Raw genomic sequence first — 27487 nt, forward strand, 5'->3', positions numbered from 1 at the left:
AGAAGGGGGGAAGAAAGGGGTGGGGAAGAAGGGGGGGGAAAGGAGAAGGGGGGGGGGAGGCTGAACGGGCCGGGCCCAAGACTTCGGGCAGGGCCCGTCCCCAGCAACAGATTTACAGGTAGGTGGCGTTGGGTCGGGTCGGGGGAGCGGAGGGAGGTCGGTTCGGTTCGGTTCGGGTCGGTGGGGGGGGGGGAGGAAGGGAGGGAGAGGGAGGTCAGGTCGGGTGGGGGAGCGCGGGTCGGGTCCAGTCTGGGGGGGTCGGGTCCGGTCGAGGGGCGGGGGGGGTGGGCAGCAGGAGTCGGGTCGGTGTCGGGGTCGGTCCGGTCCGGGGGCGGCGGGGGGTGGGGGAAGCGGGAGTCGAGTCGGGTCGGGAGGAAGCAGGAGCTGGGCGTGGGAAGCAGCCTTATGAACGCAGTCCCAGTGAGGCCATTCGGCCAGGGCTAGGGGCTGCGTGCTTCGGGCCCCTCCCACACAGTTTTGGGCGCCTGGAGCTACTGCACATGCGCGCCAACTGTAGCACGCATGTGCAGAGGTCCCAGCACTGTTTTCAGCGCAGGGACCTGGCTCCGCCCCCCACAGCTCATGCTGCGCTGCGCCCAGCTCCAGAGGACCAGCAGGGAGCCGGAGAATCTGTAAGTTTTTTTTAGGCGCACTTTGTGGCGCGAAAAACGGGCGTCCAGGTCAGGGCTGCGCCATTCTAGGCGCGGCCCGAAACTTGGGCCCATTGTCTCATCTGAAAGACGGCACCTCAGACAGTGCGGCGCTCCCTCAGCACTGCACTGCAGTGTCAGCCTGGATTTGATTGATTTTTCGAAGCAAGAATATTGAAGAAAAATGGCATAAGGGAGGTGAATTCTGATTAAGTGTATGAAGAGTTGTGATTATCTTGGCCTGTGCCTTTGATTGGAGAAGTGGTCTAAATAGGCACATTCTGGGGTGGGGGGGGTCAAACATAGAAACATAGAAACTAGGTGCAGGAGTAGGCCATTCGGCCCTTCTAACCTGCACCGCCATTCAATGAGTTCATGGCTGAACATGCAACTTCAGTACCCCATTCCTGCTTTCTCACCATACCCCTTGATTCCCCTAGTAGTAAGGACTTCATCTAACTCCTTTTTGAATATATTTAGTGAATTGGCCTCAACAACTTTCTGTGGTAGAGAATTCCACAGGTTCACCACTCTCTGGGTGAAGAAATTCCTCCTCATCTCGGTCCTAAATGGCTTCCCCCTTATCCTTCGACTGTGTCCCAACATTGGGAACATTCTTCCTGCATCTAACCTGTCTAACCCCGTCAGAATTTTAAACGTTTCTATGAGGTCCCCTCTCATTCTTCTGAACTCCAGTGAATACAAGCCCAGTTGATCCAGTCTTTCTTGATAGGTCAGTCCCGCCATCCCGGGAATCAGTCTGGTGAACCTTCGCTGCACTCCCTCAATAGCAAGAATGTCCTTCCTCAGGTTAGGAGACCAAAACTGTACACAATACTCCAGGTGTGGCCTCACCAAGGCCCTGTACAATTGTAGCAACACCTCCCTGCCCCTGTACTCAAATCCCCTCGCTATGAAGGCCAACATGCCATTTGCTTTCTTAACCGCCTGCTGTACCTGCATGCCAACCTTCAATGACTGATGTACCATGACAGCCAGGTCTCTTTGCACCTTCCCTTTTCCTAATCTGTCACCATTCAGATAATAGTCTGTCTCTCTGTTTTCGAAGATGTTTTCTTTATTGGACCACTCCATCTTTTCAAAAGGGGATGGCTCAGTTCGGTCAATAGTCAGTTCCACAATTCAACCATTGAACTGCACTTCACCAGGATATTGCAGTGAACAGCAGCGAGGTTATTGACAACCTAGCGACATATTACCAGCTCTGGGACTTCGTGCTTTTCTTCGACAAGACTGATCGTTTTTTCATTTGCTTTGTTGCATTAATGGGAAGTAATAATGTTACTAATTGGACCTCAAGTGAAATTCCTATTTCAAAATAGCTCTTTTGAAGTAGTCTTGTTTGGTCTGGCAAACTCGTATCCAAACATTTCCACCCTCACCTCCAACCCCAAAATAAATCCTGCCTGCGCCAGAGAGGCCCGATTGAAGGAAGTTTCTGTGAATTAACAGCCTCTTTTTAATACTTCACTCCTGCCTTTGGGGAGAGAACAGGTCACCAAGGTCAGAAAAATACCAACCCGCGCCTTTTGAATACTTTTAAGACGTTACTACTTTTATGAATACGGTAGTCAAGCCGATCGGGTGCAAATATGACACAAAATCTGCATGTGGCGCTTTTAGAAATGGTATTTTGAAATGCAACAACTCACTGCATCAACAAAGCTCCCGCAGCATTGCCCCTAGTCAAGTCAGATGATGCGGTGATCTATAGTGACCGGACTATTATCCCATAAACCACACACTGTTGAGGTGCTAAATAGCAGCTGTGTTTGACTTGCCCAGTCCCTTCAAAGCGACAAAGTCTCGTTATTGTTCAATAGAGAGAATCCCCACGGGTCAGGGTTTAATTGTTGTATAGAATCGCAGAAATTTACGGCACGGGAGGAGGTCATTCAGCCCATTGTGTATTTGCCGGGACGAGAAAGAGGTCATCCCACTTTCCAGCTCCTGGTCTGTAGCCCTGTAGGTTACGGCAAGCCAAGTACTTTTTAAATGCGATGAGGGTTTCTGCCTCCACCATCCTTTCAGGCAGTGAGTTCCAGACCCCCACCGCCCTCAAGTTCTCCTCAACTCCCCTCTATGGTCGGGGCACTTTGCAGAGTTGAATGTGCTCGTCTGTTTCAGGTTGTAGCTAAGATGTATCTAACATTTTAAGATTGTTTTGCATCTGCTACAAAGTGCACCGTCCAGATGCACCAATATTTTTTAAAAATGTGTTCACAGGATGTGGGCGTCGCTGGCAAGACCAGCATTTATTTCCCCATTAGAAGGTGATGGTGAGCTGCCTTCTTGAACCGCTGCAGTCAGCGTGGTGAAGGTACTCCCACAGTGCTTATTTTTTTTCGTAGCGGTTTGTGACAACTGAGTGTCTCGTTGGGACATTTCAGAGGGGCAGTTAAGAGTCAACCACATTGCTGTGGGTCTGGAGTCACATATCGGCCAGACCAGGTAAGGGCAGCGGATTTCCTTCCCTAAAGGAAACTGGGAGATGGCTTCTTTGTTCTGTTGTGAACCTAAGCTGGCATTGTACTCAGCATCTGGGGAGCGATCATGATGGTGAATCCATTGCACTCCCTGGGAGGAGTCTTTGGAATTCTCTACCTCAGAGGGCTATGGAGGCTCAGTCGTTGAGTATATTCAAGACAGAGATCGATAGATTTTTGGATATTAAGGGAATCGAGGGATATGGGATAGTGTAGGAAAGTGGAGTTGAGGTAGAAGATCAGCCATGATCTCATTGAATGGCGGAGCAGGCTCGAGGGGCTGAATGGCCTACTCCTGTTCCTATTTCATGTAAAGGACATTAGTGAACCAGTTGAGTTTTTACGACAATCCGATAGTTTCATGGCCACCATTACTGACACTCGCTTTTTACTCCAGATTTATTTAATGAACTGAATTTAAATTCCCCAGCTGCCGTGGTGGGATTTGAGACTTTGTCTCCGGATCATCAGTCCAGGCCTCTGGATTACTGGTCCAGTCACATAAACACTACACCACCATACTGTCTTTAATGTATTAGACAGACGGACAAAATAAGCGGCAGCAGCGCAAAGCGACAACAAATGATCGTATCGGACGTACCTCCTCGTATGCCATGAATTTAATGGCAAGCTCAGGCCCAATCTTGATAATATTAGTTAGATTCCCTCTCCACATTGAACTGATGCCTCCTTCCTCAATCATTGCTCTTATGCCACCAGAAATCTTCATCCTATTCTGTCGCGTAGAATAAACCTGGGCAAATGGTACAAAAAACACAACTGTTTATTCTGCTGGGTATTCTGCTAGGGGTCGTATAGCGGGTGCGGACAAAGGGCTGAAGTACTCGCCTCCACGACCCACTGCTGGCTAAAAATCCAACATTGAATGAATGAATCCAGGCTAATAATGTATTACCATTGGAGGACAGATAAAAAGGTTAATCATTTATTCAAGACTGATATTTCATCTTTGTATTAATCTGGCAAATGGTTTTAAATTTCACAATGCTATGAGTTGCATCAACACTGGAGCACAAAACATAATCCCCGGCCCGAGACCGCCCTAAGTGGAGGAAGAGCATCCGGGAGGGCGCTGAGCACCTCGAGTCTCGTCGCCGAGAGCATGCAGAAACCAAGCGCAGGCAGCGGAAGGAGCGTGCGGCAAACCTGTCCCACCCTCCCTTTCCTTCAACCTGTGACAGAGACTGTAATTCCCGTATTGGATTGTACAGTCACCTGAGAACTCACTTTTAGAGTGGAAGCAAGTCTTCCTCGATTTCGAGGGACTGTCTATGATGGTGACAACAAAACACAAGCATTGTTCCCTGTAATCTTTAATAGACTGCGTGGTTGATTCAAAATACCGCGTTTGTGCACTGAAAATCTGACAAGCCGGCTGCACGGGACCCCGGGGAACATAGTACGTCAGTGCAGGATATCAAATTTCCTTGGTATTCATTAAAAATAAACATAACGTAGTTAGATGATACCATATGAGAGGTTATAACCATCAGAAAAGATTGAACAGGCTGGGGTCCTAGAAAAGGGAAGGCTGAGGGGTAACCTGATAGAGGTCTTTAATCTCTTCCAGCCCCAGAACCCTCCGAGATATCTGTGCTCCTTAATTCTGGCTTCTTGAATATAATCGCTCCACCATTGGCGGCCGTGACTGCATCTGCAAAGGCTCAAGCTCTGGAACTCCCTCCCGAAACCTCTCCGCCTCTCTTTGCTCTTTTAAGATGCTTTTGGTCATCTGCCCTAATATCTCTTTATGTGGCTCGGTGTCACATTGTGTTTTATAACGCTCCTGTTAAGCACCTTGGGACTTTTACTACATTAAAGGCGCTCGCCGCAAGATCCTACAAATCCCCTGGGAGGATAGATGCACCAACGTCAGTGTTCTCGATCAGGTCAACATCCCCAGCATCGAAGCACTGACCACACTCGACCAGCTCTGTTGGGCGGGCCACATCGCCCGCATGCCCAACACGAGACTCCCAAAGCAAGCGCTCTACTTGGAACTCCTACACGGCAAGCGAGCCCCCGGTGGGCCTAGGAAACGTTTCAAGGACACCCTCAAAGCCTCCTTGATAAAATGCAACATCCCCACTGATACCTGGGAGTCCCTGGCCAAAGACCGCCCTAAGTGGAGGAAGAGCATCCAGGAGGGCGCTGAGCACCTCGAGAGCATGCAGAAATCAAGCATAGACAGTGGAGGATCGTGCGGCAAACCAGTCCCACCCACCCTTTCCTTCAACCACTGTCTGTCCCACCTGTGACAGAGACTGTTATTCCTGTATTGGACTGTTCAGTCACCTGAGAACTCACTTTTAGAGTGGAAGCAAGTCTTCCTCGATTCCGAGGGACTGCCTATGATGATGATATAAATGCAAGATGTTGTTGTTGAAGAGGTTTGATAGAGTAGGTCTGAAGCAGAGCATCATACAGCACGGCAGAAGCCATTGTGCCTATGCCGGCTCTTTGAAAGAGCTGTCCAATTAGTCCCACTCCCCCGCTCTTTCCCCACATGAGCAAATTGACAGCATGGTTGTGAGGGTTAGCACCGCTGCATCAAGAGATCCCTGTGGCAATTCAGTTAATTGCAGCCCTTTACTAAATGCCCCGGCCAGAGGTCAGTCAATTGATGGTTAATTTCAGGCTCCAGGACAGAAGAACCCAAGATGAAATGCCTGCCTTACTTTCTCTTTAAATATTAACGGGTTTGAAGAGCAAGTAATGGGATTGAAATGGGAGGCCAACACGGATTTTTGGTCTGAAATGGTCTGTCTCTGTGTCGTTAGATTTCTATCACTCAGTATCCAAGTCCTGACCAATGTGATCAGAAACCTTGAACCAGGTTCCTCAGCATCTGCAGGTCTTAATTATCCGAACCTCAGAACCCAAGTCCTCTTGGATTTGCCTTCCTGAGAATCATCATCATAGGCAGTCCCTCAGAATTGAGGAAGACTTGCTTCCACTCTTAAAATGAGTTCTTGGGTGGCTGAACAGTCCAATACGAGAGCCACAGACTCTGTCACAGGTGGGACAGATAGTTGTTGAGGGAAGGGGAGGGTAGGACAGGTTTGCCGCACGCTCTTTCCGCTGCCTGCACTTGATTTCTGCACGCTCTCGGCGATGAGATTCGAGGTGCTCAGCGCCCTCCCGGATGCACTTCCTCCACTTAGAGCGGTCTTTGGCCAGGGACTCCAAGGTGTTAGTGGGGATGTTGCACTTTATCAAGGAGGCTTTGAGGGTGTCCTGGTTGTCATGTATTCAGCTATCATTGTAACCCATGTATAAGCTGACCTAAGTTGTACACCTTGAGAACATTGACCACAAGGGGGTGAACTTGTGAGAGACACTCCTAACCTGGAATTTCAGGTATAAAAGGGGAAGCTCCACCCACCTTCATCACTTGAGGTCTTGGTAATAAAGGTAACTGGTCACAGAGTGACCTTCTCTCAAGTATGGGCCTCGTGTTCATTTATACTGTATAGTAAGGACATATCACTTGTAACGCTTCTGCTGCCCACCTTTAGCTCATTTGGCGTGAAGGAGTTCCGAGTAGAGCACTTGCTTTGAGAGTCTCGTGTCTGGCACACGAACTATGTGGCCTGCCCAGCGGAGCTGGAGAAATACCACCAACGATGTCTCCGCAAGATCCTACAAATCCTCTCGGAGGACCAGCATTAGCGTCCTCGACCAGGCCAACATCCCTAGCCTTGAAGCGCTGATCTTGAAAATAGTCACCTATTGAAGATTTATTTTCTCTGATTTATTCTTTCCAAGCTCGAGAGGGCACAAAGTCACAGGGTGATGAGCACGTTCCCCATTCATAGAATCATCGACTGACACAGCACAGAATGAGGCCATTCGGCCCATCGTGCCTGTGCCGGCTCTTTGGTAGAACTACCCGATTCACGACAATCCAACTGCTGGAGTGAGTACTCCGGTTGCTCACAATGTCAGGAACCAGCTCCCTTAACCCAACATAGCTGCATTTCCGTAGGGCTAGGACACCGGTCCCTGGTACATCTGAGAGAAGGACAGCAGGTGAAGGGGTCTTGAACCTCCTGTAATATAAGCGCACTTCACGACAAACAATGAGGTCAAGATTTTGGGCACGCCACAAGCTTAGTTAGAACTCAATGACTCGAAATTGGAAGCAAATGAAACTGGATCATCATTATTAATGCACTTAGAAAGCACAAACGGCAAGGTTTAAATTGCGGGCACGGGATCAATGAGCGGTCCTACCTGCATCAGCACTCTTAGACGATCAAATGGGGCGGTCATGGTTCGTGAAACACCTCCAGCTGTGCCTCCCGCTATCAGGTGGCCCCACCACTTTTCCGGCTCCTCGTTCTCCAGGAATTCCTCACAATTGGTTATGTCATCATTGATAGAAAAGATCTGCGGGGTGAAATGAGAGAAGTAAACATTAAGGTGGTAAAGTGATTTAAAAAAAAGATATAAGGTTTGTTGGCATTTCCACCACCCTTACAGGTAAAAAAAAAAGTTAGTAAAAATGGAAAGAATTATTGATGTAAAATATTCATTGCAGCACAAAACCTCCAAAATGGCACCACTTGTATTATTGAGTTTATGTCACGGAGCATGCATCATATTTTAGGTCTGAAGGAAACCAACAGCTCATCATCGTAGGCAGTCCCTCGAAATCGAGGAAGACTTGCTTCCACTCTAAAAGTGAGTTCTCAGGTGACTGAACAGTCCAATACGGGAATTACAGTCTCTGTCGCCGGTGGGACAGACAGTGGTTGAAGGAAAGGGAGGGTGGGACTGGTTTGCCGCACGCTCCTTCCGCTACCTGCGCTTGGTTTCTGCATGCTCTCGGTGACGAGACTCGAGTTACTCCAGCCTCGAAAAACCAACAGCTCTATCGGTATCGACAGTAAGGATGAAAGTGACGGCAACATTCCTACACACAAACCTCATCCAACTTTTACATCCTCTCGAATTCTTTCCAGCTTGCAATACCATGACATTGATTCAATGACCCCAGGGCTAACTCCTCTTTCCAACCGATCACAAAGGAATGAGCTTCTGACCCAATTCCTACCATTAAGTCCGGATCAACGTTCCCCCGGAGCTGCGTGGGCATGTGGCCACGCATCGGCCGGGAGGGCCCGCGCGGGTCGCTCACCAGCGTTGCCGCTGGAAAATACCGCGCATGCACGGACGGACAGCAAATTTAAAGGGACCACGCAGGAAAAACTTTTTTTTATATATATAGAGGGAACATCGTTCCTGATCCCTTCCATTTTCAGAATGTGAGCACATCAGCTATTTCGAGGCAACCTTTTTATTTCAAACTTTCTATTATAACTTTCAAAATCCAAGTGTTGGCAACCCTGCATGAAGCAGACGTCGCTGGATGCCAAAGTGATTCGCGGCATGCAAAGCGCTTCGAGACCATCACCGGGAGACAGAAACTACTGCATAAATAAGCGCGTTAGTCTTTCCACACTGCGGACTCTGGATAAATGCACGCTTGCACTAATCATGTCCCCAATCACTCACACTGTATATAACCTGAGGATTCATCTTGCATATACTACTTACACTGTTGAACTGCCAGATGTCAATCATATTTCGCATGTTGTTCTCTACTGTCGTTACGTAGATGCGCCACCACTCGTTCCAGTCGATATCCATATAGTCATTGCTATCCAAGCTGATTAATTACAATAATAGAAAGAGCAGCTTTCGGTTTCTTGGCATCTTCTGTATTGTTTGTAAATACATAAATCTACATACTGAAAGTTTAAACCTCTTGCATCTAATAAACACCATGACACAGTAGGTTCACAAACTTCTGCTTTTCCAAGATCCCATGGCTCTGTCCAAAGTAAGCAGGGGAAGTTCACCTGGCGTCCCTCCAGCATTTGTCCCTCAACCAGTAAGAACGTAAGAAATAGGAGCAGGATTCGGCCATTCAGCCCCTCGAGCCTGCTCTGCCATTCAATAAGATCATGGCTCAATTCCACTTTCCTGCACTACCCCCATATTCCTTGATTCCCTTAATATCCAAAAATCTATGTCTTTGTCTTGAATATACTCAAAGACTGAGCCTCCACAGCCCTCTGGGGTAGAGAATTCCAAAGATTCACCACCCTCTGAGTGAAGACGTTTCTCCTCATCTCTGTCCTAAATGGCCAAGCCCTTATCCTGAGACTGTGTGACCCCTGGTTCTAGACTCCCCAGCCCGGGGGAAACATCCTCCCTGCATCTACCCTGTCAAGCCCTGTAAGAATTTTGTATGTTTCAATGAGATCACCTCTCATTCTTCTAAACTCTAGAGAATATAGGCCTAGTCTGCTCAATCTCTCCTCATAGGACAATCCCCACCCCATCCCAGGAATCTGGTGAACCTTCATTTCACTCCCTCAATGGCAAGTATATCCTTCCTTTGGTAAGGAGACCGAAACTGCGCACAATACTCCAGGTGTGGTCTCACCAGGGCCCGATATAATTGCAGTATAGGGAAATAGAGAAATATCAGGGCAGATGAACAAAAGCTTGGTCAAAGAGATAGATTTTAAGGAGAATCTTAAACGAGGAGAGAGAGATAGAGAGGTGGAGAGGTTTAGCGAGGCAATACCAGAGTTCGAGTCCAAGGCAGCTAAAAGCACGGCCGCCAATGATGGAGTGATTAAAATTGAGCATGCACAAGAGGCCAGACTGGAGGACTGCAGGGATCTCGATGGCCTGTAGGGCTGGGGGTGGTTACAGAGATAGATTGGGGCGAGGCCATGGAGGGATTTGAAAACCAGGATTTATTAAACTAAGGCGTTGACGGAGCGGGAGCCGGTGTGTAGGCCAGCAATCACAGGGGCGTTGGGGGAAACGAGACTTGGTGCGAGTTAAGAAAGAGTTTTGGATGAGCAGAAGTTTATGTAGGGTGGAAGCCGAACGGTGCAAAACAATGTCTAACTCGGGTCACCCTCCCGGGTAAAGATAGGGGAAATACTGCATACCACCTGTGCCTATTCATGCAGATCACCGACAAGCATCCACTGACGTCCAACCATCCATTCATTCCTAAATCTTCATGCTCTAACCTTCATGAAGTGCTGCAAGCAACGGAGCAGCTCAAAATGAAAAAGTACATTTTGTGTGGCCATTTAGACAGCACATTAAATATTGCTCCAATCTTCAATGAAAATGTAATGGTTACATTCCTTCAAGTAGATTTAACTATTCCCAAAGTAGTCAAGGTTTTTTTGAAAGCACCTAAATTCTCATTCTTTTTCAAATCCCTCCATGGCCTCGCCCCTCCCTATCTCTGTAATCTCCCCCAGCCCCACAACCTCCCCGAGATGTCTGCGCTCCTCTAATTCTGCCCTCTTGAGCATCCCTGATTATAATCGCTCAACCATCGGTGGCCGTGCCTTCTGTTGTCTAGATACCAAGCTCTGGAATTCCCTCCCCTAGACCTCTCTGCCTCTCTTTCGCCCTTTAAGGCGCTCCTTAAAACCTACCATTTTGATCAAGCTTTTGATCATTTGCCCTAATTTCTCCTTCTATAGCTCGGTGTCAAATGTTTTGTCTTATAATGCTCCTGTGAAGTGCCTTGGGATGTTTTACTGTGTTAAAGGTGCTATATAAATTCAAGATGTTGTTGTTATTGAGAGGACGACAACATTGGGGTACAAAATAAAGTTTTTGGTAACCTTTTAAAACAATGGATAATTCCCTTTTTCTTTTGTAAGCAAGCCAGAAATGTGCACTATAAAACTATTCGTAAAATTTCAATGTGAATTACTCATAAGTGTCTACTAATCCACCGAACAGGAATACACTGGATACACAAGGTGTGAACCAACTAGGAGCTTCTTCAGTTGTATCTTATGCTTTGTTGCAAGGGAACAAGCAACAGGTTGAATCCCTCATTTTCTTAGGCTCTCCCAGGGTATAACTTTGGAAAATTTGAGTCAGTGGAGTCTAAAACCCAGGAATCTGTGAAGAAAACCCAAATGTTGTGATTTCCTCTTCGGTATTTATCTTGTGAGCTTACTACCTCATCCTTTCTGTGCAATTAGGATTTATTTTATCATAGAAATTTACGGCACAGAAGGAGGCCATTTGGCCCATCGTGTCCGTGCTGGCTAAAAAAAAGAGCTACCCAGCCTAATCCCACTTTCCAGCTCTTGGTCTGTAGCCCTGTAGGTTACGGCACTTCAGGTGCACATCCAGGTATTTTTTAAATGCGATGAGAGTTTCTGCCTCTACCACTCTTTCAGGCAGTGAGTTCCAGACCCCTACCACCCTCTGGGTGAAAAAAGTTCTCAACGCCCCTCTAATCCTTCCACCAATTACTTGAAATCTATGGCCCCTGGTTATAGACACCTCTGCCAAGGGAAATACGTGCTTCCTATCCACTATATCTAGGCTCCTCATAATTTTATATACCTCAATTAAGTCTCCCCTCAGCCTCCCCTGTTCCAAAGAAAACAGTCCCTACTTATCCAATCTTTCCTCATAGCTAAAATTCTCCAGTCCTGGCAACATCCTCGTAAATCTCCTCTATGCCCTCTCTAGTGCAATCACATTCTTCCTGTAACGTTGTGACCAGAACTGTACGCAGAACTCCAGCTGTGGCCTAACTAGTGTTTTATATAGTTCAACTTATATCAGTAAAAATCAGTAAAATGATTCTTGTTCGAGTGGAGCATAAACGCCGGCATGGACTAGTTGAGCCTGTTTCTGTGTCGTATATCCTATGTAATATATTTTTATTGACTTACTGATCAAGAATCCTTTTCGCTTGGTAAATACTAATACTGACATGCAGTGTCCCCATGAAGCGTATAAGCTTCAATGTGCCAATTTTGCCTGCAAACATACATTCACATGTTAACACAAAAGCAAAACAATGCAATACTGGAAATCCAAAATAAAAATAGAACATGCTGGAAATACTCAGCGGGTCAGGCAGCATCTGTGGAGAGAGAAACAGAGATAACGTTACAGGTCAGTGACCCTTCGTCAGAACTTACTAAAATTTGTTTGGGAGGCTGTAGAAAGAGGGGGAATGGCACAATCTCAGTTAATGGTGTGTTGTAGACTTTTTCTTGGCTGTAGGTAACGCTGGCAAAGAGCCATTTATTGCCTATCCCTCGTTGCCTTGGCGGCATCAAGAGTCAACCAGGCAATGTGAGACTGGAGCCAAAGTAGATCAGAGGGAAACTGGTGAGCCAGTTGGGTTTTTACACCAATCTGGCAGCTGTCGGGGTTATTTGGTGCCGGCTCACAAAATGCCAGATTTATTAAGAACATAAGAAATAGGAGCTGATGTAGGCCATTCGGCCCCTCGAGCCTGCTCCGCCATGCAATGAGATCATGGCTGATCTTCGACCTCAACTCCACTTTCCCGCCCGATCCCATATGCCTTGATTTCCCCAAGACTCCAAAAACCTATCAATCTCAACCTTGAATATAAAAAGGCGTGTATTTATATAGCGTCTTTCATGGCCGTCTCAAAGCGCTTTACAGCCAATTAAGTACTTTTTGGAGTGTAGTCACTGTTGTAATGTGGGAAATGCATCAGCCAATTTGCGCACAGCAAGCTCCCATAAACAACAATGTGATAATGACCAGATAATCTGTTTTTGTTATTTTGATTGAGGGATAAATATTGGCCCCAGGACACCGGGGATAACTCCCCTGCTCTTCTTCGAAATAGTGCCATGGGATCTGTTACGTCCAGCTGAGAGAGCAGACGGTGCCTCGGTTTTAACGTCTCATCCGAAAGACGGCACCTCCGACAGTGCGGCACTCCCTCAGCACTGCACTGGGAGTGTCAGCCTAGACACAACCTTCTGATTCAGAGGCGAACGTTATACCCACTGAGCCACAGCTAACACTCGATGATTCAGCATCTGCAGTTCTCTGGGGTAGAGAATGCCAGAGATTCACAACCCACCGAGTGAAGAAATTTTTCTTCATCTCAGTCCTAAATAGCCGACCCATTATCCTGAGATTGTGACCCCTAGTTCTAGACTTCCCAGCCCGGGGAAACATTCTCCCAGCATCTACCCTGTCAAGCCCCTTAAGAGTTTTATGTTTCAATGAGATCAACTCTCATTCTTCTAAACTCTGGGGAATATAGGCCTAGTCTACTCATAGGGCCATCCCTTCATCCCTGGAATCAGTCCAGTGAACCTTACATAAGAACATAAGAAATAGGAACAGGAGTAGGCCATACAGCCCCTCGAGCCTGCTCCATCATTCAATAGGATCATGGCTGATCTGATCATGGACTCAGCTTCACATCCCTACCCGTTACCAATATCCCCTTATCGATTAAGAAACCGTCTATTCCTGTCTTAAATTTATTCAATGTTCAGCTTCCACAGCTCTCTGAGGCAGTGAATTCCACAGATTCACAACCCTCAGAGAAGAAATTTCTCATCTGTTTTAAACAGGCGGCCCCTTATTCTAAGATTGTGCCCTCTAGTTCTAGTCTCCCCCATCAGTGGAAACATCCTCTCTGCATCCAATCGTGTCAAGTCCCCTCATAATCTTATACGTCTCGATAAGATCACCTCTCATTCTTCTGAATTCCAATGAGAAGAGGCCTAACCTACTCAACTTTTCCTCATAAGTCAACCCCCTCATCCCCGGAATCAACCTAGTGAAGCTTCTCTGAACTGCCTTCATAGCAAGTATATCCTTTCGTAAATATGGAAACCAAAACTGCATGCAGTATTCCAGGTGTGGCCTTATCAATACCTTATACAGCTGTAGTAAGACTTCCCTGCTTTTATACTCCATCTCCTTTGCAATAAAGGCCAAGATAACCTTCATTGCACTCCCTCTAAAACACATATATGTTTCCTTATTAGGTAAGGAGACCAAAACTATCCACAGTACTCCAGATGTGGTCTCATCGAATTCAATTGCAGTTTATGCAACGCCTTCTGAACCTTTCTCACAAGGGACCTCGGTAAATAGTGACACAATCCCAGGACCTTCTGTAAATATTGTCACATTCCCAGGACCCCCCCCCCGGCTCCTTCCTATACATAACCTGGTACGGCATTCCAGAAGACAGAGTCAGCATCAAGTGGTGCAACACTGAGCTATACACAACAGGACCAGTGAGTGTTCCCACTCGTGCTTTGTCTCCAGCTGCACATTTGCACGACTCGAGTGCCTGGCTCACACCAACGAGCGTGCAAACGAAGGAAAAGCTCGGGGCTGGATTTCCCGGTCCTTTGCGCTGCGGGTTTCGCCCCGGAGCGGTGTGAAAGGCGGCGTCGAGGTCTCCTGCGTCCCGCCACGATCCTCGGGTCGGGTTTTGCGGAGCAGCACCGGCGGGAAGAGCTGCGCCGGGGTGCAACGCCTCTGGCTGCGACACCGGCAGGAGTTCGGACTTCTGTCCGATCCGTCCGCCCGGAAGTGCGCCCGCAACGACCGCCTGGGAAACCAGAGCGGTCCGGCATAGCCGGCGGCAGGGAGGGAGGTAAGGTACTCCGCAGGTAAGTGCGAGTTTTTGTTCTTTTAATTTTTTCAGCGTGTTGTGTTGTGGGGGCGTGGGCAATGTTTTGGGAATGTTTGTGTTGTTAGTACGGGCCACAAAAAGTGTACAACGCCTCCCTTCGCGCTGCGTCCCCTGACGCAGGGCCCAGTTGCCCAAACTTCCTTACCAAAGCGCAAACTATTCCCGGCCGCTAACTTTCCCGTCTCTGCCCCGAAAACAGAAAATCCTGCCCCATGTGTCAGCGGACCGCCACACTCCAGTCGTACAAAAGCATCTTTAGGCTGGTACCTTACCGCCCTTTTTTTTCTGCGGGAGATTTCCAAAGCCAAGCATCATCTTCATTTTACGTTTCTCAAGGAACATCCGGAACTCTTCAAAGTCTCCACCTTGCAAACCATCCTTTAATAGACATGGGTTTTTTTTGAAAAGGAAGAAAAATGTTTTACTGCTAAAATTTATTCATCATCACAGTTCAGTTCACCTAGGACTAAGGAGAGAGAGACAGACGTACAGAAAAAGATAGAAGCGAGCACGGAGATGCTCATTCCAGTCAGCGATGGATTTGCACCAAGGTCCCAGATCTTATTAAATGGCGGAGCAGGCTCGAAGGGCCAAATGGCTGACTCCTACTCCTATTTCTTATGTTCTTATCTTATATTATGTGAAGAAGGAAAGAGTGCAAACAAAATATACCACCCTTGTCCTCACAGATTTTATCTTTTAATATAATAATGCACAATAATACTGTGGATGCTGGAAATCTGAAATAAAATCAGAAAATGCTGGAATACTCAGTGGGTCAGGCAGCATCTGTAGAGAAACAGAGTTAACGTTTCACGACCACCGGATATTGCAAAGCGCTTTCCAGCCAATGAAGAATTTTTGAAGTGTAGTCACTTGTGGGAAACGCAGCAGCCAATTTGCACACAGCAAGCTCCCACAAACTGTTAGTGACTAATGACTAGATAATCTGTTTTAGTGATGTTGATTGAGGGATAAATATTGGCCCCAGGACACTGGGAATAACTCCCCTGCTCTTCTTCGAAATAGTGTCATGGGATCTGTTACATCCACCTGAGAGAGCAGACGGGGCCTCATCTGAAAGACTCTGTTTCTCTCTCCACAGAGGTTTCCTGGGTTTCCTGACCTGCCGAGTATTTGCAGCACTTTCTGTTCTAATTACAATGTCATTTTTATAATCGCACCACTGCCAAATAAAGCATTATTTTACCCTGGCAATTAAATATGCTTAAACATTTTTTTTACAATTAAGAAAAATCACTAACTTTTTTTCAAAGTTACCTAGTAACAGAAACAAAAATGATGGCAGAGGTTCCTACTTGGGATATTAACGAGTTAACTCTTGCGGGCCATTCCCTTAGCCGACCATTTTAAGAGGCGTTAATCAATGGAAGGCCCATGACCAATGTGTAGCGAAGCTAACATGGTATTGGATTCCATCAATAGAACCACTCAGTGGAAAGTGAAGGACACCATTTTGCCACTCTGTGGGTGGCTGGTCTGGAGTACTACGCCCAGTTTTGGTTCCCACATATAGTGGCCTTGGAAAAGATCAGGAGAGCTGCATGAATGATTCCTAGCTTAGGAACCGCAGCCACTCCGATAGGCTCAAGGGCTGTAGTCTATTTCCTTTAGAGCAGCGTAGACCTAGGTGACCTGATAGAGGTCAATAAAATAATGAAAGGGCTGGTTAGCATTCCTATTGATGGCTTATTCCAGGTTAAGATTATGGAGGACCAGTGGGGGCATGAATTTAAACTACACAAATTCTGAGGGATTCTGATTCTGAGGGGGCTTGACAGGGTAGATGTAGAGAGGATGTTTCCCCACGTGGGGGGATCTGGAAATTGAGAGCATAGTTTCGGAATAAGGGGTCGCCCATTTAAAACAGAAATTTATTCTCAGAGGGTCGTGAATCTTTGGAATTCTCCATCCCAGAGAGCTGTGGAGGCTGGGTCATTGAATATATTTAAGGTGGAGATAGACAGATTTTTGAACGATAAGTGAGTCGAGGGTTAAGGGGAGCGGTCAGGGAAGTGGAGCTGAGGCCAAGATCAGATCAGCCATGATCTTATTGAATGGCGGAGCAGGCTCGAGGGGCTAAATGGCCTACTCCTGCTCCTATTTCTTATGTTCTTATAAACAGACTGGGTGTTGGCTGGTGGTTGTTTTCCCAGAGAGTAGTGAGCCCATGGAATACATTGCCGGCTGGTGGGGTGGGTGCTGACTCGCGGCAGTGCTTTCAAGAGGAGGCTGGACCAGAGATCACATTGTATAGAAGGTCAGTGTCCTTATAGATAACACTTGGTCCAGGTCTGGTTTTGATTACTTGAGAGGGGTGGAAGGCTTCAGAGAGGAATTTCAACAATATTATCCCTTATTGTTGCTGGACTTTTTTATATGGGGTGGGGTGGGGGGGAAGAGAAGGAGTGAGGTGGGAGAAAGGAAGTGCTTTGTCACAATATTCCAACCATCGTGGTGTGGGGAAGGCTTGATGGACCAGCTGTTCATTTCCTGCCCTTCAATTTCATATCTTCGTATGTTACTGAGTAATATACTCAATCACAGTCTCAGAATAAGGGGTTGGCCATTTAGGACTGAGATGAGGAGAGACTTCGTCACTCAGAGGGTGATGAATCTCTGGAATTCTCTACCCCAGAGGGTTGTGGAGGCTCAGTCTTTGAGTACATTCAAGACAGAGATCGATAGTTTTGTTGATATTAAGTGAATCAAGGGATATGGGGACAATGCAGGAAAGTGGAGTTGAGGTCGAAGATCAGTCATGATCTTATTGAATGGCGGAGCAGGCTCGAGGGGCCAAATGGCCGGATATCAATAACAGCATTAAAACATATCAGGGTATATTATTTCCCAGGCCTATTCAGGGCAGTGGAAGTTAGCACTACTGCAAGTACACAATGTACATAAATCATGTACACAAATCACAGAAGGCCCAGTCTCTCAGCATATTTACTTTCACAATATCGAGTTCCAAAATATACAAGGGAGCAATTTATATACCCGTGTCCCTTGGAATCCTGGATATTCCTGTTACCAATATTAGTGCTAAATGGTTAACGCATTTGTAATGGTATTCCTTTGTCTGCAGATGTTAACTTAAATGTGGCACGCTCTGCTAAAATAGGAGGCACACAAACATCATACAAATACAAAAGTAAACGCAAGCTCAAGGAACAGCACCTCATCTTTTGTTTGGGCACTTTACAGCCTCCTGGACTCAACATCGAGTTCAACAATTTCAGACTGTAACCTCTGGCCATCTTTGGCTCCCTTTTCCTCCCCTTCCCCCTCCATCTTATGTTTTTTTGCTTCTTTTTTTTTCTTTGTCTATAATGGCAGCTGGTCATTACCACGCCATTCACACCCTATCCAGATTAACCTTTCTCTAACTTCTGCCATTACCATCTCAATTCGGCCCATCATCCCTTTTGCCTCTAATCTCTCCTGCCTTCCACCCTCTCACAGACCTTCCCTTTTGTTCTTTTCTCCCCGCCCCCTTTCGGTGCTTAAGAATCTGTTCTTTTCAAACATTCGGAAGTTCTGACGAAGGGTTATCAACCCGGAATGTTAACTCTGTTTCTCTCTCCACAGATGCTGCCTGACCCGCTGAGATTTCCAGCATTTTCTGTTTTTAACATCGTACAAAGATTAATCTCACCAACAGTAGTTTCAATAGAGAAGGTTAAGGGGTGATTTGATTGAGGCTTTTAGGATTTTGAAAAGAATTGATAGGTTTCTCTCTACCTACCCTTTTTCGCTGGTGGGGGAAACTAGGACAAGGGGACATTACCCTAGCTTAAACTCTCCCCAACAGCACTAGCAAATCTCCCCACGAGGATGTTGGTCCTGGCGCTGTTGAGCTGCAACCCGTCTGGTTTGTACAGGTCCCATCGCCCCCCCCGAAGTGGTCCCAATGCCACAGGAATTTAAAGCCCTCCCTTCTACACCAACTCTCCAGCCAAACTCTCTGTCCTTCTACTCTTGTACTCATTAGCACATGGCACCGGTAGTAACCCGGAGATTACTACCTTTGAGGTTCTACCCTTTAATTTTGCTCCTAACTCCCTAAATTCTACCTGCAGGACATCATCCCTCTTTCTACCTATCGACGACGAGATCCAACACCGCCTCCAGTGCCAGTGCAGCCTTCGGCCGGCTGAGGAAAAGAGTATTTGAAGACCAGGCCATCAAAACTGACACCAAGCTCATGGTCTACAGTAATACCTGCACTCCTGTATGGCTCAGAGACATGGACCATGTACAGCATGTACCTCAAGTTGCTGGAGAAATATCACCAACAGTGTCTCCGCAAGATCCTACAAATCCCACGGGAGGGCATCAGCGTCCCGTCCAGGTTAACATCTCCAGCATTGAAGCACTGACCACACTCGACCAGCTCTACTGGGCAGACCACATAGTTCGCATGCCAGACACGAAACTCCTAAAGCAAGTGCTCTACTTGGAGCTCCTTCATGGCAAACGAGCCAAAGGTGGGCAGTGGAAACTCTACAAGGACACCCTCAAAGCCTCCCTGATAATGTGCGACATCGCCATTGACACCTGGGAGTCCCTGGCCCAAGACCACCCTAAGTGGAGGAAGTGCATTCGAGAGGGCACTGAGCACCAAGTCTTAACGCCGAGAGCATGCAGAAATCAAGCACAGGCAGCGGAAAGAGCGTGCGGCAAACCAGTCCCACCCACCCCTTCCCTCAACGACTATCTGTCTCACCTGTGACAGAGTCTGTGGCTCTCGTTTGGACTGTTCAGCACCAAAGAACTCACTTCAGGAATGGAAGCAAGTCTTCCTTGATTCCGAGGGACTGCCTATGATGATGATTGTACCTATGTCATTGGTCCTGATATGGACCATGACCTCTAGCTGTTTACCCTCTCGCCCCAGAATGCCCTGCGTTTGTTCTGTGACATCTTTGACCCTGGCACCAGAGGCCCCCTATGACCTCTGGAGTCATAGAAACATAGAAAATAGGTGCAGGAGTAAGCCATTCGGCCCTTCAATGAGTTCATGGCTGAACATGCAACTTCAGTACCCCATTCCTGCTTTCTCGCCATACCCCTTGATCCCCATAGAAACGCCTCTCTATTCAGAGCCAGGCCATTCAGGAGAGAAGTTAGGAAACACTTCTTCACACAAATCTGAGGCCAATAGATCTTTGCTAGACAAGGGATATGGAGCATGGGTGGAGTTAGGTCGCAGATCAGCCATGATCTCATTGAATAGCGGAACAGGCTCCAGCGGTTGAATGGCCTCCTCCTGTTCCTATGTTCAAGACTAAAGAGTTTGTAACCAAGAAGCTAACTGTAAAACTATTAGGACTGAATTATTTACAGGCATGACTGGTGGTTTGTCCTACAGTTTACTGACAAATTGTAATAAGGTGACATTCTCACATTCAACAACACTCTACCTTTGGAATTTGTTCCAATCCTTTCACCAATTCCTTAGCATCCACACGACCATCCTTGTGGACATTTAGTTTGTTGTAAAGATCTTCCCAAACATTCTGCATAGGGAATGGATCATTGGGGGCGCGGAATAGCTCATCGGAGGTGCCTTGTTGAAATAAGTCTTTCAGAAACGGGAACATTGCGACGGCTCCTGAAACACAGAGATACTTCCAGCACTCAAGAGATTTTAAATAAAGAAAGACCTGCATTTATATAGCGCCTTTCACGGCCACCGGACGTCGCAAAGCGCTTTACAGCCAATGAAGTACTTTTGGAGTGTAGTCACTGTTGTAATGTGGGAAACGTGGCAGCTAACTTGCGCACAGCAAGCTCCCACACACAGCAATGTGATAATGACCCAGATAATCTGTTTTTGTTATGTTGATTGAGGGATAAATATTGGCCCCAGGACACCGGGGATAACTCCCCTGCTCTTCTTCGAAATAGTGCCATGGGATCTTTTACGTCCACCCGAGAGAGCAGACGGGGCCTCGGTTTAACGTCTCGTCTAAAAGACGGCTCCAACAGCACCGCACTGGAGTGTCAGCCTAGTGCTCAAGTTCCTGGAGTGGGACTCGAACCCATAACCTTCCGACTCAGCAATAAAGCAACAAGCAGGGAGGAGTCTGCTTCATTTCACTCCTGCCCCCTTTTGTTAACCAATAAATGCCGTCCCTAGTACTTCAATTTGATAACGAAATGTATTCCTGTTAAATAAACAGCACGGTAGCTCAGGTACACAACTGCACAACCTCAAACTTGAAAGGATATCGAGGCAGTTTGCCCCTCAAATTCTCATGGCTACTTTCATCCATTCCTAGCAAGCTCACCCGACAACAGAATGCTGTAGTACGGGTGAACAATTCCATTTGTTCCATTTGCGAAGAGCAAGACAAGTAGCTATCCTGCACCTGCTTCTGGCTATTTGCATCTACATGGACGCCCAGTGTGTGTGGAGGTCGCCCACCTTTGCGTTAGCTTGGCTCAGTTGGCCTTTGGGTCGGAAGCCCACGTGAGCACAGTGTGAATGGACATTCCGGCGCAGCACCGGGGGGGGGGCGGTGCCACATGGCCAGAGGTGCAGGCCTTCAGACGGGCTGTTAAACAGAGGCCTGGTCTGCCACCACAGGTAGACAGCAAGAGCTACAACAGGAAGGTAGATGGTCAGGTTGCTATTGTAGAGATGAAATGGGACAAAGGGGCTTCTTCGTCCAAACAACTTCCGCTTTAATTTCACTGCATTAAAATTACATGGTTCTAAAAACGCACTTAATTTCACAAACTATAATTGCTGATTAATAAATGACAGCACTAAGCTTCTGACCAGTGAGCCCAAAGATCCATTCAAATGTCAGTGCACATTTGCACTCCCAGACCCAGGAAACGTATTGTGGAAAGTGCTTGTGAACTCCTCCGATATGCATGTGTGTATAAAAGGTGCGACGGGTTTTGTTGGCTGCCAATGATAACCACGAGCTCTGCCATCTCATGACACGGTTTCTCCAAGTCTATCTCTCTATACAAAGTTCCCATCGACAGAATACTTCCAATTAGCAGATAGCTTTTTTAGTGATGAAGCTATTCAAGCGTGCGTTTGCAATGCAAGTTCAGCATTGCTGGGAGTGGTGCGAGGTTGACTGGAGAAGGCAGCCTCACATCACTCGGGTTTCAGATCCCCCAGGAGTATCGCCCTTGTGCCAACCCAGCTTTAAAAAGCACGCAGGGATCCGTCGGACCTCCAGGCACTTTGTAAAATTCTCATATCCCTCCAGGGCCTCGCTCCTCCCCATCTCTGTAATCTCCTCCAGCCCCACAACCTCCCGCCTCCCCCCCCCGCAGATGTCTGCGCTCCTCTAATTCTGCCCTCCTGAGCATATAATCGATTATATGATTATAATCGTTCGACCGTTGGTGACCGTGCCTTCTGACGCCTAGGCCTCAAGCTCTGGAACTCCTAGCCTAAACCTCTCCACCTCTCTTTCCTCCTTCGAGACGCCCCTTAAAAATTACCTCTTTCTTACACTCATTTCTATTTATGAGGCTCAGTGTCAAATTTATTATCTCATAATACTCCTGTGAAGCGTCTTGGGACGTTTCATTACATTAAAGGTGCTATATAAATACAAGTTGTTGTTTGTAAATTTACCTAGAATTTATTTACATTGCGCTCTCAAAGTAGTTTTGGGAGCAGGGGTCTGGAAAAAAGAAAGGAGCCAGCAGCGTAAAGGTAGGGCCAGGCCTGAACTTCGATTGTAGCTGACTGACTCTCACTGACCGTTGCACAATAGAAAACAGATTTCCAATAAACTGAATTCCCCATTCTCCCTTTGCCCAAACACACACAAACACAAATGATGAGGGTTTGCTTAAATAACTCAAAAGGGAGTTAGATGTGGCCCTTACGGCTAAAGGGATCAAGGGGTATGGAGAGAAGGCAGGAATGGGGTACTGAAGTTGCATGATCAGCCATGATCATATTGAATGGTGGTGCAGGCTCGAAGGGCCGAATGGCCTACTCCTGCACCTATTTTCTATGTTTCTATAACAAGAAATGACGGAGATACACAGCTGAACCCTCAGCACCCGCCGAAGAGGTTTTGGGTGCAGACTCTTACTTCAAAAATCAGAAGATATTGGGACTCTTTATATGACTAAACAAAAACAAGGGATCCTTTCTTAGTACTCAATAACATGCTGGAGTCCTGATGCCATTACATTTATTCGCATCACACTGTAAATGCTAAAATCTCACCGACTGAAGGTGTCTTCCATTTTATTGTCAGAAAAAAGGTTTTCCGTTGATCTTATGCTGTCACAATGCTGTGGTGACAGCGCACTGGATTCAACCACAGGCAGTGGTTTGTGGAGGGGAGCGGTGGGGGGAACTATGTAAACAGAACCTTGTCGGTATTCACCTTGATCATGATTCAAGTGGCGTGGTACACGATCAGTGTTTATTTCATTTTGATCCCAGTGAATAATGGCCAGCTTAGTTCAATGAAATGAAGACTTGGATTTATATAGCGCCTTTCACGACCACCGGACATCTCAAAGCACTTTACAGCCAATGAAGTACTTTTGGAGTGTATTCACTGTTGTAATGTGGGAAATGCGACAGCCAATTTGCGCACAGCAAGCTTCCACAAACAGCAATGTGATAATGACCAGATAATCTTTATCATCTTCCGCCAATAGGTAGAACTTGCGTCCATCCCCTCCCCAGGCCTTGGACAGATCTCAGTTGACACTGCAGTGTAGTAGCGAGGTGGTGCTGCATTGTTGGAAGTGCCATTCTTCAGACAGGACAATAAGCTGGGTGTTCTGCCTCATCTGTTTAGGTGGAGGTTAAAGGTCCCACAGCTCTTACTCGAAGAAGAGCAGAGACTTCTCTCAGTGTCAGTCCTGGCCAACATTCCTCCCTCCAATTACCAACAAAAACAGATTAACTACCCAGGCACTTCAATGGTCATCAGTTGCTATTGCTAAAGCATCAAGGCTCAACTAACCCACGTGCACCACCTCGAACTTAACATCCACGACGGTTATTCTGTTCACCAAGAAGTCAAGACGCTGTAGCCTTTGAGGTAACTTTATAGAGAGTTGATTGAAAAATCTAAGAACGTCGTATCACAAGGTCTTCCTCAAAAAAGTCACGGTTCCCCTGGCTGGGGAGTCTAGAACCAGCGGTCACAGTCTCAGGATAAGGGGTCAGCCATTTAGGACTGAGATGAGGAGAAATTTCTTCACTCAAAGAGTGATGAATCTTTGGAATTCTCTACCCCAGAGGGCTGTGGAGTATATTCAAGACAGAGATCGATAGATTTTTTGATATTAAGTATTGTGTTCCTAACACAGATGAGACTGCACACAGGGAGGTTAAAGTAACAGTGGCCTCAGTCTTTATTAAGAAACTCCAGAGAGAGGAACAGGCATCAGAGGCTAGCTTATATGCAGTGCTCCCAAGGGATGCTGGGATCCCTTGAGACTTCAGGGGATGCGCTCCCTGGTGGCGGAACATGGGAGTGCATGCTTTACAGATACACAACATTAAGGAAACCGAGGGATATTGATATGGGGGTAGAACAGGAAAGTGGAGTTGAGGTAGAAGATCAGCCATGATCTTATTGAATGACTGAGCAGGCTCGAGGGGCCGAATGGCCTGCACCTGCTCCTAATTCTTACGCTCTTATGGTTCGGTAGGCAAGATCTTTCCTTTCTAAAGCCACGTTGGCTGATATTTTGCTCGATTATTCTCATACAAGAATCCTTATGCCCGATAATTGATTCCATTACTTTACCAGTTGGGTCTGTATTTTTCACTCAAAAGGCTGTTAAACTAAGAAAAGTTGGAGGTTTCCCTGGAGTACAGCCATTACCATTGCCATTAGGGCGTACTGTAGCATAGTGTTCATGTAAACTAGAGGCCTGGAGTAATAATCTGGAGACATGAGTTCAAATCCCACCACGGCAGCTGGGGAATTTAAATTCTGTTAATTAAATAAATCCAGAATAAAAAGCTAGTGTCAGTAATGGTGACCATGATCGTCGTAATAAATGAACTGGTTCACTAATGTCCTTTAAGGAAGGAAGTATGCTGGCCTATATGTGACTCCGGACCCACAGCAATGTGGTTGACTCTTATCTGCCCTCTGAAATGGTTTGGCAAGCCACTGAGTTGTAGAAGGCTGCTCACCACCACCTGAAATGCCTTGCCAGCGACGCCCACAACCCGTGAATGAACACATTTTTTAAAAACCTTGGCAAAGTTTGAAATGGGTAAATTAACACCATGTGGACTGTTCTCAATTTTTGATAGCGCATACCGATTCCTGGGATGGGGGGATTGTCCTATGAGGAGAGATTGAGTAGATTGGGCCTATATTCTCTGGATTTAGAAGAATGAGAGGTAATCTCATTGAAACATACAAAATTCTTACGGGGCTTGACAGGGTAGATGCAGGGAGGATTTTTCTCCTGGCTGAGGAGTCTAGAACCCGGGGTCACATTCTCAGGGTAAGGGGTCAGCCATTTAGGACTGACATGAGGAGAAACTTCTTCATTCAGAGGGTGATGAATCTTTGAAATTCTCTACCCCAGAGGGCTGTGGAGGCTCAGTCATTGAGTATATTCAAGACAGAGATCGATAGATTTTTGAATATTAAGGGAATCAAGGGATATGGGGACAGTGCAGGAAAGGGGAGTTGAGATAGAAGATCAATCATGATCTTATTGAATGGCAGAGCAGGCTCGAGGGGCCGAATGGCCGACTCCTGCTCCTTATTCTTATGTTCTCACTTTCTTTCCACAAACTGTTTTAAGCGTAAATATCAGTTTTAGCTTACACCAGTCAATAACTTCCACTTATGCATCACTCTCCAAACAGGAAGGACTTCTGAATGTTTTACGAATGAGAGTGCACATCATATAGAGGTGCTGAACATGGAAATAGGGACAGGCTGGGTTCGGGAACTGAAAGCCCAGTTCAAGAGGAGGCTTTTAAAAGCAATAATGGAGGTGGCAAGGCAGAGGCAATTTGAGTAGAGTGTTCCCGAGGGCAGGAGCGCAGTGGTTGAATGACCATCAATGGTGGAGCAAGGGGGCAAAGGTTGAGGAGACATGCAGTGTTACAAGGAGTCGAGGCCATGAGCAGGGACACAGGACTGGAAGAGTCACTGAGGTGGCCGGAAGCCATGGAGAGGTTTGACAACAAAGACAAGAATTTTGGGCAGTGATAGCCCGTGTTTGTTGGAAAGGATGAGTGTGTAAGACACAGAGCCATCAGCTGCCTCGGCCCCAAGCTCTGGAATTCCCTTTCCGCCTCCCTCTCTCCTCATTTAAGACGCTCCTTAAAACCTACCTCTTTGACCAAGCATTTGGTCACCTGTCCTAATATCTCAAGTGGCCCAGGGTCAGATTTTGCATTATTACTCTCCTGTGAAGTGGCTTTCAAAGGAGATGAAACAGGATGGAAAGCATATAGGTAATAACTCAACATCGAGTTCAACAATTTCAAACCATAACCTCTGCCCCTATTTTTTCACATGGCAGCTGATGATTCTGCCAGTCCCATGTGCACCCTCTCTAGACTCATCTTTTGTTTCTTTACTTGTCCCATTACCATCTCCTTTTATCTTGCACCATCATAGAAACATAATTAGGTGCAGGAGCAGGCCATTCGGCCCTTCGAGCCTGCACCGCCATTCAATAAGATCATGGGCTGATCACTCAACCTCAGTACCCCTTTCCTGCTTTGTCTCCATACCCCTTGATCCCTTTGGCCATAAGGGCCACATCTAACTCCCTTTTGAATGTATCTAATGAACTGGCCTCAACAACTTTCTGCGGTAGAGAATTCCACAGGTTAAGCACTCTGAGTGAAGAAGATTCTCCTCATCTCATAGAAACATAGAAACATAGAAAATAGGTGCAAGAGTAGGCCATTCAGCCCTTCGAGCCTGCACCACCATTCAATAAGATCATGGCTGATTATTCACCTCAGTACCCCTTTCCTGCTTTCTCTCCATACCCCTTGATCCTTTTAGCCATAAGGGCCATATCCAACTCCCTCTTGAATATATCTAATGACCTGGCATCAACAACTCTCTGCAGAAGAGAATGCCACAGGTTCACAACTCTCTGAGTGAAGAAGTTTCTCCTCAACTAATTGCTAAATGGCCTACCCCTTATCCTTAGACTGTGTCCCCTGGTTCTGGAATTCCCCAAAATCGGGAACATTCTTCCCGCATCTAACCTGTCCAGTCCCGTCAGAATGTTGTATGTTTCTATGAGATCCCCTCTCATTCTTCTAAACTCTAGTGAATACAGGCCCAGTTGATCCAATCTCTCCTCATATGTCAGTCCTGCCATCCCTGGCATCAGTCTGGTGAACCTTTGCTGCACTCCCTCAATAGCAAGAACGTCCTTCCTCAGATTAGGAGACCAAAACTGAACACAATATTCCAGGTGAGGCCTCAGCAAGGTCCTGTACAACTGCAGTAAGACCTCCCTGCTCCTATATTCAAAACCTCTAGCTATGAAGGCCAACATGCCATTTGCCTTCTTCACTGCCTGCTGTAGTACCTGCATGCCAACCTTCAATGACTGATGTACCATTAAACCCAGGTCTCATTGCACCTCCCCTTTTCCTAATCTGCCACCATTCAGATAATATTCTGACTTCCTGTTTTTGCCACCAAAGTGGATAACCTCGCATTTATCCACATTATACTGCATCTGCCATGCATTTGCCCACTCACCTAACCTGTCCAAGTCATCCTGCAGCCTCTTAGCATCCTCCTCACAACTCACACCGCCAC

At 46.8% G+C, this 27487-nt stretch overlaps 1 protein-coding gene across 1 annotated transcript in view; it reads right to left on the minus strand.

Moving 5' to 3' along the window:
* The window catches only part of LOC139235167 (calcium-binding mitochondrial carrier protein SCaMC-2-like), a 40365-nt gene extending 14321 nt beyond the window's left edge, over nt 1–26044 (minus strand). Inside the window, exons 1-9 of the mRNA XM_070866386.1 lie at nt 26029–26044; nt 24548–24642; nt 23678–23759; nt 20132–20322; nt 14960–15062; nt 11926–12013; nt 8741–8852; nt 7415–7570; nt 3759–3911 (exon numbers count right to left, since the gene is read on the minus strand). Coding sequence (XP_070722487.1) covers nt 3759–3911; nt 7415–7570; nt 8741–8852; nt 11926–12013; nt 14960–15062; nt 20132–20322; nt 23678–23759; nt 24548–24642; nt 26029–26044 — 996 coding nt within the window. The remainder of the gene's footprint in view (nt 1–3758; nt 3912–7414; nt 7571–8740; nt 8853–11925; nt 12014–14959; nt 15063–20131; nt 20323–23677; nt 23760–24547; nt 24643–26028) is intronic.
* Nucleotides 26045–27487: the final 1443 nt, after the last annotated feature.

The sequence above is a fragment of the Pristiophorus japonicus genome, chromosome 22, assembly GCF_044704955.1.
Source record: "Pristiophorus japonicus isolate sPriJap1 chromosome 22, sPriJap1.hap1, whole genome shotgun sequence".
NCBI classification, from domain to species: Eukaryota; Metazoa; Chordata; class Chondrichthyes; family Pristiophoridae; genus Pristiophorus; species Pristiophorus japonicus.